Source organism: Idiotropiscis lumnitzeri, chromosome 6 (genome assembly GCF_059441095.1).
Source record: "Idiotropiscis lumnitzeri isolate Australia: NSW breed Sydney's pygmy pipehorse chromosome 6, RoL_Ilum_1.0, whole genome shotgun sequence".
Taxonomy (NCBI): Eukaryota; Metazoa; Chordata; class Actinopteri; order Syngnathiformes; family Syngnathidae; genus Idiotropiscis; species Idiotropiscis lumnitzeri.
Window position 1 is genome coordinate 1,810,124 of NC_142396.1, and position 16,059 is coordinate 1,826,182.

Consider the following 16,059-nt stretch of genomic DNA (forward strand, 5'->3'; position numbering starts at 1 on the left):
CACAAATCCAACACATCATATTGTCAACCACTTTTCTGAGAAGCCTGACACAGCGTGCGCTTGACTGCAGGAATCCAGGTATTAGTCAGTGACACATGTCGCTTTCCAGGAAATGCTGCACTCATTTGTACTTTACTGAGAGCTCTCCCACACTTTCTCACGCTCACACACACAGACAATGAAAGTCTACTTAGAACTTAACCAAATAGGATGGACAGCAAAATATGATGTAACAGTAAAATATCTATCATAAAATATGGGAAATGTGTGTGAGTGATATGAGATGGCAAAAAGGTTGGTGGAAGTACAATCAAGATATTGTGCAGCTTTTAGCTGATTCATCTTTTCTACATATACATTAATATATATATATATTAATACAAGCTAACTGTATAGAAGAGTGTTTTTATTTATTATGTATTATTTTTTGTTGTTGTTGAGTCATAGCTCACTTTTTTCCTCTTCCTCCAGATCGCTAAAAAGGTCTTCTACTAGTTAAAACGTTACTGTTTAACAAATTAACCACCACCCCAAAAGGGTCAACCAATCTGTTAATTTTGATATGTAAATTTGTCATTAATGGGGAGGAACACGGAAAAAAATATTTTGGGGGAGCTCAAGAGCTGTTTTGTTTATTTAGGAGTCGGTTATACTACAAGCACTGTTACATTTAGTCTCAGGACGTATTATTTCTTCAACAAATCTGTTTCTATAGTTTCATGTTCAATGCTGCCGTTTTTATGAATTAACACGTAGGCGTGGTGACCCTGTATGCGGTTGCCCTTCCGGCGCCGACCACCAGGGTGCAGAGTCGCGTGCAGGAAGCGGCTGGCGAACTGGCCTCATTGCAGTCTGCATAAAGGAGACGTTCAAGGCTCTCCGGCAAAACTAAAATTTTTCATGGCTGCGAGGAGTCGACAGTGATCCGCGCGGCTAGGCTAGGCTAGGCTAGGCTAAAGCTAGGCTACGGCTGGGCTGGGCTTGGCGGAGGTGACGGTTCGAAGGCGGCCGAACCTCCATAATCGGGCCTTGTTTTTTTCTCCTTTTTAGCGTGAGCTTGAAAACCAAGACAATAAGCAGATTGTGTCTTTTACTGGTCTTCTTTTTTTAGATGGAACATTCCAGTTAATTAGCCTGGGAGAAAAAGCAAAGAAGGACCGAACAGCCTTCGACCCCCAGAAGCCTGCTGCTGCTGCTTCTTCTTCCTTCTCCCCCTCCTCCTCCTCCCGTGTGGTGGTGACCGAATTGGTACCATGGCAGCTACTTTGTCGGCCGAGGAAGAACAGGTAGGCCCTTTGTTTGTGTGTTTATTGCGTTCAATTCGACACAATGGGACCGTGTCAGTGCTCGAATGCGGACTGAAATGTTGCCCGAAAGCGGAGCGGAACTGCTGTTATCGATTTGTGGCGCATGATTGCGTCACCGACAGTTCCCATGTGTGTTTGAGTCGCTGTGAAGCGCAAGAAGCCCTCCTGGTCTTTTCACGCGTGTGAATTCGCCACCCCAAGCCCCATTTCGAGTGGGTGGCGGGCACTGCAGCTGTGGAAAATATGCGCATTTTATGACGGGAATCGTCTGTTTTTTGGTTGTTTTTTTTTTTAAGACAACTGTTTTCCCCCCGTTTTTGGCGTGTTCCTTAAACGCATCCCCATTTCGTTGGGTGAACTGAACAGCACGAGACTAGTTTTTACGAGCATACAAAAAGCTAAATAAACAATTGAATATGTTATGCATGGCTCATTAAATGTGTCATACGACCGATACTGAAAATCCGTGTATTTATTTACGTCCAAGAACGAGATGTGGTGTACCCCCTGGATTGGTCACCAGACAATTAACAGGTCACCAGTCAAACTTTTGACAATTTTGAGCAGTAATGGCCAAACTATTTCACCCAAATGAAACATACACAAAAGTACAAGGATGCCAGGGGCACTTAGAGATGATTTGGTTCTAATTTATTAAACATTTTTAACTATATGCAGAGGTCTGCCCAAAAAATAGATGGCGTGCCGCAGTTTGGACATACCTGATTTAAAGCCCTCAGTTAAGGTAATTTGCACATTTTCATTTTTAAAAATAATAAGCACTTACTAGCCGAAACATTCAGTAGACCAAGACCAGTAATTGCCAACCACTGAGCACATTACTGTGTTGTGAAATATCAACAGGTGAGCTCTGAAAATGACTTTTCTTAAATTTAATTAACTACAAATATTCTATACTTGTTCCATCTATGCCAGCAACATATTGTGACAAGCATCACAATTAAATGCTCTTCATGGCTACTCATTATTTTTTCAGTATGCAGTCCGCACATTTGCAGTTTGGCAGTCGCAAATATTTTCTTAAATTCCGGAACCGAACCTGCTGAATCTGCAAAAATCACTGCCTACTCATGGCTTACTATGATGTGACAAAATAACAAAAAAAATAACATTATTTTTGGTATTATCTTGGCAAAATACTGTACTGTATTTTATCAGGCATTTCTGTATGATAGTGACCGGTCAGATTTATTTTTTATTTATTTTTTTTCTCCAATGTAAAATATGTGCCTTGGCTTACTTATTGTATCGTCACTTGCACTGTCGAGTTCCAAGTACAAAATAATTGTATGCTGGCTGAGTGTACCTTGCTGTGCCTTGAACAATTAGCTCAGAGGAATAACCCGTATGAAATGAAGCAAACGCCCTGTCAAATGGAGCAATTAGAGTTGGCAGGAGGATGCAAATGTATTATACAACAAAAATAATGTGCGGCTAGTTAGAGCGGATATGCAAAACAAGTGTCTGCTATGGAGTCCAGTTTTTCCAATCCAATGTCACATTAAGAGGAGTGCAAACCCATCAAGACAAATTCCAAGTAACGTTAATATGTTACTAAAAACCTTTCTTGGAATGAACCTTTGCAACCAGGATTGAGTGTTAGCGTGCGCCCTGTTACTTAAAAAAAAAAAAGAAATGCAATAGACTCGCTCAGCGTGCTCAAGATAATCATGTCGTCAGAATCCGATTCCAGCCCTTGCCTGATCGCGGGTTTTTCTAACTTTATTTTCTTCTGCCTGATAGCAGGACGAGTATTCACTATTGAGTACTTACTGATGCAGATACCAAGTACCGATACCACGACAGATAATTATGAAAAAAAGATCTTTCTGACGCAGATGATGCTTCATCGATGTGTCAAACGGCCACAGTGTAGCGCCACCCACTGGCAAGGAAGACTTACCCGAATTTACATTATTTTAAAAAAAAAAAATAGGTACTTTTTTTTTTCTTGGCAATGCCAGATATCGGCATCCATCACAAATACCTGAAACCTCGGCTTGCTATGATACCTGGTGTCGGTACTCACCCATCCCTCGCTCGTTTTAACCTGAGCCGTGCACTTAAATAAAAGAAAATAACACAGTCTTCCTCCTCCCACATTCCAAAGACATGCTTCTTCAGTTAATTTTCTAAATAGCCTGTAGGTGTGACGCGTGTGAACATGCACCCTACGATTGGCTGCCGACCGCCCCGGGTTGTTCACCGCCTCGCCCAAAGTCAGTTGGGATAAGCTCCAACGAGAGAATGCATCGAAATAAAAATTGTACATGAACGTTTGAGACCAAACGCTTCCTCAAGATGATGGCGCTGGAAATCTTTTGATCGTTTTCAAAGTTAAATACCAATGAACTGCGCTTAAGCGTATGTGGTGATTGTCTCATTGTGAAATCACTTCTATTTCCGTAGCGTCTCAGGGTTTAGCCTTCACCGCTCACTTGATGGCCACGTCTTTCCACTTTGAGTTAGCAACTTTATCTTCGTTGCTTGGTTCCGCCTGGCGATTCCTCTCCACCTCGTCATCGTTGGGCCAGTAGAAAGCCTAACCTGGCTACTTCATTTCCTGTGTGAGCCGGGGGGGTACTATAATGTGTTTGTGTGTCCCTTGGGAACACACACACACACACACACATTGTGGAACTTCACTCAGGCAGCTGTTAAAAGCATTTCCACGAGACTGTTTGAGGGGCGGGGTTAGCTGCAGAGTGCACGTGTGTGGCTATCATGTGCTAATGTGCGCGTGTGTGGGTGCGTGCTCCCAGGAAACTGAGAAAAGTGGGGAGCGAGCGCAGAGAGTGTTGTTATCGACTTCCTGTTTTTTGGGCATCGACCGCCTCGTACCAAATAGAAGCGAGCCTCAGCTGCTCTTTGACGATTCGGCAGCCGTACCAAACACAACATACGCAAATGCCTTCTTCCTTTACATTCAAAGTGTTGTCATGACAATGCTCAGTTTCCATCACGCTTTGGCTTTATTTTCTGACTTTGCTTATCACACACATAAAAAGGGTGAAGCGAGTAGTGGAGCTCGCAGTTGGGAGGTTTTTAGTTTTTAATCGTCTCTGCTCCGCCTGACTTTGTGGAATTTGCATCGTCTGCCTGTCCCCGTGCGGGTGTTCTCAGGGTACCGGTAGGTTTTGCGCCCGCCCGACATGGCATCCAAGGTTGGTGTGCGGCCCAAATGTTTGTTGCCGTGATGGTGCCTTGTGTTTTTGTTTGCTTTTTTTTTGGCCAAGCATATCTCCGGCTCGTGACAGCTTTCTGCCAAACGTATTTCTGAAGTGCCACCAAGTCAAAGGAAAAGCTATCACATCATCCATGTTTTATTTTTTGTTAATTTTTTTAAAAGTTTTTTTTCAAAACTTCTCATGTAGCGAAAGATTGTCAACGAGAATAATCAATATCAAGAAAAGCAGGAGACAGAATGTCAATTTATTTATTTATTTTTGGAGCACAGGGGCACCTTGACATGTCTCGAATGCACAGAGGAAGTCGCGGCGCTCAAGAAAAACAGACGTCATGACTCAAGTTGACATGTTGAGAAGTCTGCAAAGATGAGAACGAGGACCGGCTCACCAATCCTGTTCACTGGATCAGTTGTACATTATTGTGGAAAACTTAAAGCGACCCGGACCATCTCCAGCACCCCCCCCCGCACATAAGTTATGTATGCAGTGATGCAGCGACACGATCGAATAATTTGATGAAGTCAGTGTCAGACAGAAGTGAGGATCGCTCGTCTAAACGTGGTCCAAACCAAAGTGTGGTTCTGTTGGACCCGCGGCCATGGAAACTGAAACCTTGATCGTCCTAAACGGCGGAACGTTGACGGGAAACATCTGCTGCAATCAGGTAAATATTTATGCATCCTCCAGGAAACAAATAAGTGACCTCTCAGCTGTTAGCACGCCAACACCACACCAAAACGGATCCGTGAATTGGATCCCACAAGTCCCCCCCCCCGACCCCCTCCAGTGGAACCAAACAAGAGCGTCTCCTCCAGGAAGTCGGGGGTCACAGCTTGTGGGCGAAGAAGTGGAGGCAACTTCGGAGTCATAAAGCATACCTGACAGGAAGTTGTCTTTGGCGCAAAGATCTGTGAGACGCAACTTGACTTGAAGCCTATCGATGATGATGATGATGATGTTGTTGTTGTACTCCCAAGTGGATGTGAAATGGTGACGCAAGCTTCCTGCTGAACACTTTGACAGATTTCCTTGTCAAGAATGTAAAACGTGGCTGAGAGTCGGCCTTATCCTGCCCAGTGCGACCAAACTGGCCTCGGGAAAAGAACAAAACTCACACCAGATTTCACTTTGTTAAACTTACTGCACGTTTGGATTTTCATCAGTGTTCTGCACTTTGTTGAAAATAGTCGTCAGGGACGTTGGAAAAGTTGCTCATCTGGCAACATTGCTTTTGTCAACTAGCTCTTCTCTGTTGAAGGCAATGACGAAAAAACATTTTAACAAGTCTTAAAAGAAATTAAAAAAAATATTAAAAAAACATGTCAAAATCTTCCACAAAATCTTAATAAATAAATAAAAATAGGTTTGTCAACAAAAAAGGATAAAGTATCAAAAGTAATCTAAAAAATTCTTTAAAAAATATTTACAATTTTTTTTTTTTTACAAAATCTTTCACGAAATATAGAAAAATAAATAAATATTGGTTTTGTCAACTAGCTCATCTCTGAAGGCAATGATGAAAAAATATATATAAAAAGTCTTAAAAGAAATCTAAAAAAATCTTGAACTAAATATTTTAAAACCTTTTTTTTTTTTTTTAAATTAACACTTGTATGACCGTTAACGCATTTCCATGGACGGTTTCTAAAGAGTTTAGGACAGTTGGGTGTACCTAATGGAGTGTCCAAATGTCAGGTGCACTGGTGCCTCACGTGGTGCATGTTAAGACATGAGAACAGAGCAGCAGCTTTATTCCTCGTCATCTTTCCTCGAGAGAGAGAGAGAGAGCAGACATAGTGGCATCCTGTCTTCAGGCCTCGCCGCCCCTCACTGAGTGTTTTGTGCTCCTAAAGAGAATCCCATAAGTGGACTTCCTGACCCCCTCCCCCACCCGCCTCCAACTCCCTGCACGCTTGTGGGTCCCGCCTGACCACAAAAAGCAGAGAGCGCCGTTGTTGTCGGGTGCCGAGATGGCGACGACCAGGAGCGGAGAAGCAAAAGGAAGCGACCCGACCGCCCCTCACACGCACACCTACGTCAGCTCGCTCGCTCAATACTTGTTTATGGGAAGCCTTTTCAAAGTCTAGTGGAGTGATTATTTACTCAAATGCAGATGGGGTGAGGCCATTTTGGGATTCTGCAATCCCTTGCTATTTTCCCTGACTACAAATAGCTCAAAATAATTCACATTGCCCCCCCTCCCCCCCAACCCAACAATTGTTTTAGTGCCAGGAGAGATTTCTTTACTTGTAAAGCATCAGGGGTATTTTTTTTTTCTGCTCTCTTGGGTTCCTTTCTGTGGTTGCTGCCAGACTCCACAAGAAGCTCATTAGCATCTCCCCACACAGCTGGCGGAAGCTCATTTATAAGCTAGAGCGGCACACTTTGGTGTCTGATGATGATGATGGAGGGGGTTGTGAAATGGAACAATATGGTTTGAGTCAAATTCAAGTGCACACGTGTGTCGCAAGAGTTTGTGGTGATGTGTTAGCTAGGCTAGCGTGGTAGCCAAGACTGTTGCTGAGCCTCACGTAAAGGGGCTTGCTTTGTCATTTTTTTAACAATTCAACTACTGAATACAGTTTTGGCAGAGGTCCTCAACCAATCTTTGACCCGTGATCCGTATGGATCAAGCGCCACGATTCGGGCCGGGCGCCATCTGCGGAATGGCTGCTGAAAATAAAATCGCGTGTAATCACATGAAGGCGACTGCATTTTGTTTAATCGCAGCAGAAGAAGTTGAAACCTTACATGGATCGTGTAAGTCGCATGGAACTTTAGGTGAAACGAGTCCTCAAATTGAGAGAGGAATTGAATTTTTTTTTTTTGTCTCTTGTCCCGACGCCGTCATTTCATTACTCGACGAACAACGCCGCTTCCGCTGTGGCGTAACGGCGACATTGACTTCCGTTTTCGACTTTTCGGCTCGCTTAATCGCAGTTTTAATTGACATGATTCAGTCGCTAATTTAGGAAGCTAACAAACCGCTAGCTCATTACGGCGTCATTGTATGAAGTGTCCGGCGTTGGTGGCTGCTACTGGCTAACAGCCAGCTATTAGCATTAGCAAAAAGTGCCAGCAAAAGTTATGGACTTGTATGAACCGGTCCGCGGCAGAAAAAAAGTTGAGTCGCGTGCGTCATGATCTTCTCCAATTTGTCGCCACCTTGTGACATCAGTATGCAATTACAGCTTTTTTTTTTTTTTTTTTTTTTTGCAGCTTTTCTGTTCCGGCTCTTGTGAGTGTAACGTTTGCTGCCTCTCTTTCAGGCCATCAGACAGTTTCTGGAGGAAATTACCAAGTGGACCAGTCAGCATGGAGTCTCGCCGCTCTCCAGGGAACTGGCCGTCAAGTTCCTTATGGCGCGCAAGTTCGACGTGCTGCGCGCCATCCAGCTGTTCCACAGTTACAGGGTAGGCAAGTTTCACGGTTTTTCTTTTTTCTTTTTTGGTGGCTGTCTCACGATCGCTCAAACTGACTCGGCCTGCCGCACTCTCCAGGAAACGCGTCTCAAAGAAGGAATCGTCAGACTTCAGCCTCAGGAAGAGCCTTTGCGGTCCGAGTTGCTCAGCGGAAAGTTCACCGTCCTGGTAAGTTCTTGTGCTATTGTTCACACTTGGACATTGAAAACCCGTTTGAACATGCTCATGCACCAAAATAAAAGCACTTGCTGAAGTGTGGAGAACACAAAGTTGTGCCCATTCCATGTCTCATCTACACTTGCCCGCTTGTTGCCTTTTTTCCTCAGTTTTCCTTCATAGTCGTTTTGATTTTCAACTCCATGTGACTCAAACTTGCTGCTCTGTTGTTTTTTTCTGCCACTTTATCCGAGGCCTGAACCGAGCAGATTCCCAATGTAATTGTAATTGTCAAAAATCACATTTTACGCCTCAATGAAAAACAAAAACTGAATTGGCGTTTATGTTGCACAACACGCTTGCGTCACCTGCATTTGGGAAGAAGGAGGTGGAAGCAAAGTTACTTGGTTGACGGAGCAAGAAAGAAAAAAAATGCAAGGGGGGAGGAAAAAAGAATAGAACGCTAATATTGTTTGATGTTGCAGGAACATGTTCTAATTTTTCCAAGTGAACTGGAATGACCACATGATGATATCTTTAGCCTTTTGTATTACAAATCCCGCTCATAAAAGGCTCCCGGCTTCCCTCCGTCCTTCCCTGCTGATGCGGCCGATTGACGTGGATGCTACACACGTCGTTCATATCCTGTCTGCACTATTTTTAGCCGTATTCCTGTATTGGCTGCTGTTAAATTGTCTTCCGCGCCAGCGTCATTTACTGAATCCGGAGTTGCTCCTCCTGCCAGGGACCAAAAATAAATAAATAAATAAAATCCAGTTGGTAAATTCGAGTGCCCCCTTGTGGTCAATACTTAAATTGTTGCATTTGGAGTACACTTCAATCAGGAAATGTTAAGAACAGCTCATCCTTGACAAACATAAATACAAGGAAAGGGCTTCTTTTTGTGGCAGTTTGATGAAGATGACCTGGAAATGTGCGACCAAAATTATGTTTTGTGCGCTTTTACAGAGTGCACGTGATCCGTCGGGAGCCTCCATCGCCTTGTATACTGCCAAACTGCATCACCCAAACAAGACGGGCAACCACGTGGTTCTGCAAGCACTCTTCTACCTCCTGGATCGCGCCGTGGAAAGGTGAGCATCCCGACCCGCACCCCAAAAAGTACGTGCAGGCTGTGCATTTGCTACCTGGGATGTTAGTAGACACTTTTAATCGACTTCATCCGCCTATTAATACCGCCTGCTATTGAATCACGATTGTAAAACAAAAAAACACAATAACATCTCGTTCATCAATATTTCACTGACGGCACAACAGGTATGAACAATTAAAAAATTAAAAAAAGTAAAAAATAAAAAAAATCCTGATTATTAAGTATCAGGACTTTTTAAAAATTATTCCAACTATTAACATCTTAGAGCAGAGGACAAGGAAAGCAACATCCTTATAAACAAAATAAAATGAAACAAAAGAATCAATCTACATTACAAATGCACACATACTCGGGAATGTCGGTGCAACGACAACAAAAATTGGAGTTTGCAAATGTCTCAAAGACCGATGTCCCGGGTATCCGTGTTAGCCTTGATCCGGATCTAATCATCATAATCATCTTCTTTTTCTTTATTTTTGAATTATATTGTTTGTTTCAGCCATGTAACCCTTTTAATGTTCCTCATAGAACTTTTCAAGATTAACTCATTTACTGCCATTGACGGCTAAACACGTCAAAGATCCGTTTTTTTTGGTTTTTTTACTCGGCTGCTTGTGAATGAGTTAAGTGAAAATATATCCTAATATTATAACTAAGTTATCATCACAGGTGTTTCTAAAGTAACTAAGCATCACAGAGGATATATCTAAATTTCAGAATGTATACGTCTCCTTCAATATCTCCCCAAAAGTAGATATAACAATGCCCCCCCCCAAAAAAAAAAAAATTCATCCGAATCAACCAATCTCCAAATATTTAGCATTTCCCTTCTAGGCAAAAAAAAATCCACAACTTTTAATATAAAAATATTTGTTTTATACATCCATTATGATGTTTCGTAATTCAAACTTGGCTGTAACAAAATTTGCTCCGACCAACTGATGACAAGACGGAAGAATGCTGACGTTAGAAGGTTAATATTACAAATTGCTAATATATTTGAAGTTACATTGTTGGACAAATTAGATTCACGTGGTAACACGCAGAGGCTGAAGTCTGATTGGATAAATACAAAAAGATAAATAAATAAAATGCCCAAAAGATATCTTAGCCGTTGTGTTGAAAACGTATTTGCCGTCGACAGCTTCGAGACCCAGAGGAACGGCTTGGTGTTCATATACGACATGGCCGGTTCCAATTACACAAACTTCGAGCTGGACCTGAGCAAGAAGATTCTCAACCTACTCAAGGTTCACCTTTTTATTGTTCCCTTTGCTAACGTAGCGATCGGAATGTGCAAGGGCTCAAACTTTTCCATGTTAAACTCTTTGCTGTCTCTCTCCCATTATTAGGGAGCGTTCCCCGCCAGGCTGAAGAAGGTGTTGATTGTTGGGGCCCCCGTGTGGTTTCGGGTGCCCTACAACCTGCTCAGTTTGCTGTTGAAGGAGAAACTTCGGGAGCGGGTAAGCCACGGGAAAGCGAGTTAAAAAAATAAAATAAAAAATGGATCTTTGACGTCTTTAGCCGTCAATGGCAGTAAATGAGTTAAGGTACAGGAAAGTCACATTCGCCAATACGCTTAGACGTTTCATGTGAGAGACAGCCAAACACACAAATAAAAAATAAGAGAACTTGCAAAGAGCTGCTGTCAGCCTCAACTCGGCTCCTGATATCACTCACTAGGCCACGCCCCTTGGCCAGGCAATGCATTGGTAAAAATGGTCTTCCACTTGTATAGCTATTTTTTTTTAAGGAGTTGTTGCGGCTTATATGTGGGTGTGCTTTATAGTCTGGAAATTATGGTACCGCAAAAAAAAAGAAATTCTCAGCTTTTGTCTCATTTTCATCTTTTGATCTGAAACCAAAAAGTCTTCAGTATGCAACAAAAACAAAAGTCTTGACCTTGCCGTTCATCCAGCTCAAAAAAATATCCATGAGGTGTAACAACTAATCAACAAATCAGCAATTTTCAAATGTAACCATTTTCTGACAAGTTCTGGATCAATATGGTGCGCCTTAGAGTCCGGAATATACGCTAATCAAAAGTGGATGGCAACTCATTGGGCCACGGACGGCGCAACTATTTGAAGAACTTTTGTCATTTGCGAAGCCCGGACTGACGGCGGCTTCTTCAAACGTTCCCCCAGGTCCAGATGGTGAAGATGGCCGAGCTGCGCCAACACCTCCCCAGGGACTGCCTTCCCCAGCACTTGGGCGGCTTGCTTCCCCTGGACGCCTTCAGCTGGAACCAGCAGCTTCTGGCGGGTCAGAACGGCTGCGTGGACCCCGTGGACGAGCTGGTGGGCATCCCCCTGGAGGACTCTTCCATTCACATCCCAGGACCCGAATCCATGCGCCCGCAGGAGCTGCTGACGCACCTCGGCAGGCTTCAACGCTCCGGCATCCACCTGGAGTACGAGGAGCTCCGGAAAGAAGCGCCGCCCGGAACCTTCCACTGTGCACAGTGAGCTCATTTAAATATCGATCAGAGACCTTTATTTGTCCCCGAGAAAACATTGGTTCAATCTTGGAGTCTTCTTTTTGTTTACAGAGCAGTCTATAATCTGGAGAGGAACCGATATGGAGACGTTCTATGTCTTGATCAAACAAGAGTGTGCCTGAAACCCAGAAGGAACGAGGTAAGGCACTGGCCGGCTTGAGCGCAACACTTGTCATTCAGGCACTTCATTGACAAACATGTCCCGACAGAGATCTGACTACATCAACGCCAGCTTCATGGATGGCTACAAACAGAAGAACGCGTATATCGGTACTCAAGGTACGGTGGCGGTCAAACTTCGGATCAATTTGTTTCATAGAAAATGTTAGTGTACCGAGAACGGACCTGTGTGGTACACCGAGGCTTGAGTCGAAGACAATGAGTTCCATCCACTTACATGATTTGAAATCAATCCTGCTTGTGTCACACACTGAAGGTCCACTGGAAAAGACCTACGGTGACTTTTGGAGAATGGTTTGGGAGCAAAATGTGCTTGTCATCATCATGACAACCAGGTAATTTTCTTTTTCAATTTCTGTCAAGTTTTGGTTGAACTCCGAGTTGGGCATCTTTTGGGTTGTAAAGTTTGTGGGATGGTACCGACTGGGGGGTAAAAAGAGATTGAAGTTCCTCGTTGTTGCAGGACAGAGGAAGGCAGTCGAAGGAAGTGTGGACAGTACTGGCCTCTGGACGAAGGCGGGCAGGAGGTCTACGGCCACATAGCGGTGGTGAATCAAAGGGTGGACCACCACACCCACCACAACCACACCACCCTCGAGCTGCACAACACTGAGGTGAGACTGCCACATTTTTTTTTCTCCCAACTAGTGACAGATGTCGCTAAGATGTCCCGATGGTCCAAACAGACGTGTGAACAGAGGCAAGTGAGTCATTTCCAGTACCTCAGCTGGCCCGACTACGGCGTCCCCACGTCGGCGGTGACTCTCATCGACTTCCTGGCAGCTGTGAAGAGAGAGCAGTGGAATATGATCAAGGCTTTGGGACCTCAGTGGACGGGACACCCGCAGGGACCCCCCATGGTGGTTCACTGTAGCGCGGGGATTGGGAGGACAGGTGAGGAGATCTCGCCACTGACATGGACAATTGAGCTGTTTTGTTAAAATCTTGCAAAACACTCAAATGTCCTACATGGAATTCATATCTTTATTGGTACAAGCGTTATGGGAACAAAAGTTTCATTTCCTGCATTTATTTTGATTCTGGTCCACGGGGGGAATTTATCGTGCATTTATCGTTATCAAGGTAAAATTGCTCAATTTATCGCGATATTGATTTGAGGTCATATCGCCCTGTCTATGATTTTCCCAAATTACACCCGAAGCTTGCACAATCTCCACACCGGAAGGCCAGAGCTAAGATTGTGAACCAGAATCTCAGAACTGTAATGTAGACGTGCCACCCGCGAGTTCACAAATTAAGCTTTCTTTTTTTTTGTCAGGTACCCTCTGTGCCTTGGACATCTGTCTGTCGCAGCTCCAAGACGTGGGCTCGCTGAACGTGTGCCAGACGGTGCGCCGCATGAGAACGCAGAGGGCCTTCAGTATCCAAACCCCGGACCAGTACTACTTCTGCTACAACGCCATTTTGGAACACGCCCAAAGGCAAGGCCTGCTCCCGGCCAATCAGTGAGCTCCGCTTCATCCCGTACCCCCTTGCCCTCCATAATGCACCCACCCACAAAATTCTGCTGTTTGCCCCGAGACGCACGTCTTGCCAAATACTGTCCTTTTCTTTTCTGGGACCATTCGTCAGCATGTGACAACGTGTGTTTGAGTGTGCGTATGTGCGTGTGTCGGCCAGCAAAATATGGTGAGGGGTTTCACGGTCTCATTGCATGGCAGCCCCAGCAGTAAATAGACAAAAAATGTAAACCTCAATTCCTTTTTTATTTATTTTTTTAATTTTATTTATTTTTTTGCTAATGACCATTACGACCCAAACACGCTTAATTAAAAGCAGGTTTTATTGCATAATTTTCAACCATCTATACAGCAAACTCCCACTATTTGTAGGTGATAAGAACATTATAATCCTATAATAATAGACATAATTTAATAGGCGACAAACTACGAACCTGAAACCTTTTCAATTTCAACGTCGTCTTAGGCTTAAACACACCCGTGAAGACTCTACGCTAACGTACCTGGTTAAACCTCCCCTACATGCAAAGATGTCGAGATGCATCGCGTCAACATACTTCCTTGATACTGATGACTCTTTTCCTATAAGGCTTTGGCAACATCTCGTCGCCTCTCAGGGTGTTGCAGAGAGCACAAAAAAAATGCAGAGTATATAAATATATAAATTTTAGAAAAGAGAGTGACAAGTTGTAACTAGTGACTCACTAATAACCTTTTTTTTTTTTTTTCAAATAAATAAAATACACGCGTGTTTGTGTGACAGGTTTTTTCTTTTAGGGTGAAATATTCCTTTAAAGAGATGCACAATTTTCCAAAAGGGGAGGAAACGTGGCTGCCAAGTTGCGCTTTTTTTTTTTTTTTTTTTTTTAATGCCCGTGGGTCCAAGTTGGTATTTAGCACAAGTTGAATGTCAGAGTCGCCGGTACGAGCGAGCGTGCCGCCCAGTCCCTCCTCTGAAAAGGACATTCCGAGTGATTCCGAGATATTAAGACCACACTGAAGAGAAAACGAGTGCATTGTGAGGATAAAGTGACTAAGAGTTGGAGGTGAAATTTGTTTTGTTTTGGGACCAAAGTAAGTGTAATATTAAGGTTTTTGTGGTTGGACTAGTACAACTTTTATTCCAAAAAATACCTCAAACAGGAATTTACTCAAAATTATGTTTTTTCAGGAAAGTTTTGATTTTGTAGATTTTTGTGCTATTTTGATTAAGCCCCTCCCCCATAAATTGAATTAAAAGAAAAAAATTTAAGTTTGCTCTGTACTAACAATTTTTACTTAATTCAGTTGTCAAAAAAAACACACAAAATCACTGCTAAAATGAAAAAGTTCCACACTAACTTAAATGCAACTTTTTTTTTCCTCAAGATTTTTTTCTCCTAATATTTTATCTCAATTCTCATAAAATCACTTATTCCTTTTTAATTTTCTTCAAATGTAAATAGTTTATTTGTTCAGACCATGGAGGTTCTTTTTCGAGGGGGGAAAAAAGATCCTCCATGGTCTGAACAACTGAACACAAATCAACTATTTAATATAAAGAAGACAAGATATATATTTTTTAACTATTCTCCCAATTTGCTCTCACATGAGATGACAAAATTGCTCTCTGAAAACTACAACGGAAACGTTCTCATATTAAAACTTTTTTTGTCTTTTCGAATAATTTCTTACAACTTCAGTGTGGCCCTAATTCTCTGTCTCTCACACACACGCACATGTCTTTGCACTTTTCACTAAGAGCCCCAAGATACTTGGAAATGTCCGCAGTGATGCATGTAGAGATAGTATAAATAGGAACCATTTATTGACCTTAAGGGTCCATCCCGAATGCACATGTGTGCCTACGTTAAGTCCGGGTGATGTGTGAGACCTACTTTCAATTTATGTGTGTGTTGCTTTTAAGTTCCAGGCTGTGGTTGGTAAAATGTGTGCTGTCATCTGGCCACATTGTTTGAAAGTATTGAAGTATGTATAATATCAGAGTATAGTGTATTACTCTATGTGTGTCATGCACCATGTCCTTGTCAGGCCAAGATTTTATTTTTTGTTAACTACAGAATTCATATTGAATTTACTTGTAGTTGTCGACAGTCATGTTTTTTTTTTCTTCTTTCAAAGCCGATATGTGGCCTATTTTTATTTTTCTATGCTATTCAACAATTGTTTTCATACAGGACATATACAGTTATCTACATTGATTTTATATTTGTTTTGTTATAACCTATTACCGTACTTTATCATTCTTGTGAATACTGAATCAAGCTATAATGTAATAAATACAAACCATGTCAATGTGTTTTTTTTGTCTGATTCTTGAAGTATTGGCTTTTAAAAAAAACACAAAAAAAAAAACTTTTTTTTTTGTTCAATGGGCTAAACACTTTTAGCTCATTGAGCTAGTGATGAGACTCTCGGTGGGGAAGCGACTACTCAACCACTGAGCCACGCCACCCCTAATTCAATGACAATGATGTGATTTTGCCCACTGTTGGCAATTTAATACATGCTTTCACTGAGGATAAAGAATATCCACGTGAGTATTGTTTTATCTGTCTGGATATGTTGCCGTATCATTTGTATTCAATAAGTTGTTCGAAGTTTAAGTACAACTTTGACATCAGCTAGGCTCATTAGCCTGTCTATGGCGTTTTTCCATTGCGCGTGAGCATCAAAGAGCAGACTTTTTG

At 42.6% G+C, this 16,059-nt stretch overlaps 1 protein-coding gene across 1 annotated transcript; it reads left to right on the forward strand.

Moving 5' to 3' along the window:
• Window positions 1-847: 847 nt before the first annotated feature.
• Window positions 848-15,668, forward strand: ptpn9a (protein tyrosine phosphatase non-receptor type 9a). The gene is made up of 13 exons (XM_088299320.1): window positions 848-1,286; window positions 7,786-7,929; window positions 8,017-8,106; window positions 9,064-9,188; window positions 10,353-10,458; window positions 10,561-10,671; window positions 11,356-11,672; window positions 11,760-11,847; window positions 11,918-11,987; window positions 12,145-12,223; window positions 12,352-12,502; window positions 12,575-12,782; window positions 13,168-15,668. Exons 1-13 carry the CDS (start codon window positions 1,254-1,256, stop codon window positions 13,356-13,358), a joined length of 1,713 nt encoding a protein of 570 aa, XP_088155446.1. The 5' UTR covers window positions 848-1,253; the 3' UTR covers window positions 13,359-15,668.
• The last annotated feature ends 391 nt before the right edge of the window (window positions 15,669-16,059 follow it).

Bases quoted from the DNA above. Each gene is read 5' to 3' on its own strand.
- ptpn9a (XM_088299320.1), top strand. From the start codon at position 1,254: ATGGCAGCTACTTTGTCGGCCGAGGAAGAACAG. The intron at 10,459-10,560 runs GTTCACCTTTTT...TCCCATTATTAG, and splicing joins AGATTCTCAACCTACTCAAG to GGAGCGTTCCCCGCCAGGCT. The intron at 10,672-11,355 runs GTAAGCCACGGG...ACGTTCCCCCAG, and splicing joins AGGAGAAACTTCGGGAGCGG to GTCCAGATGGTGAAGATGGC.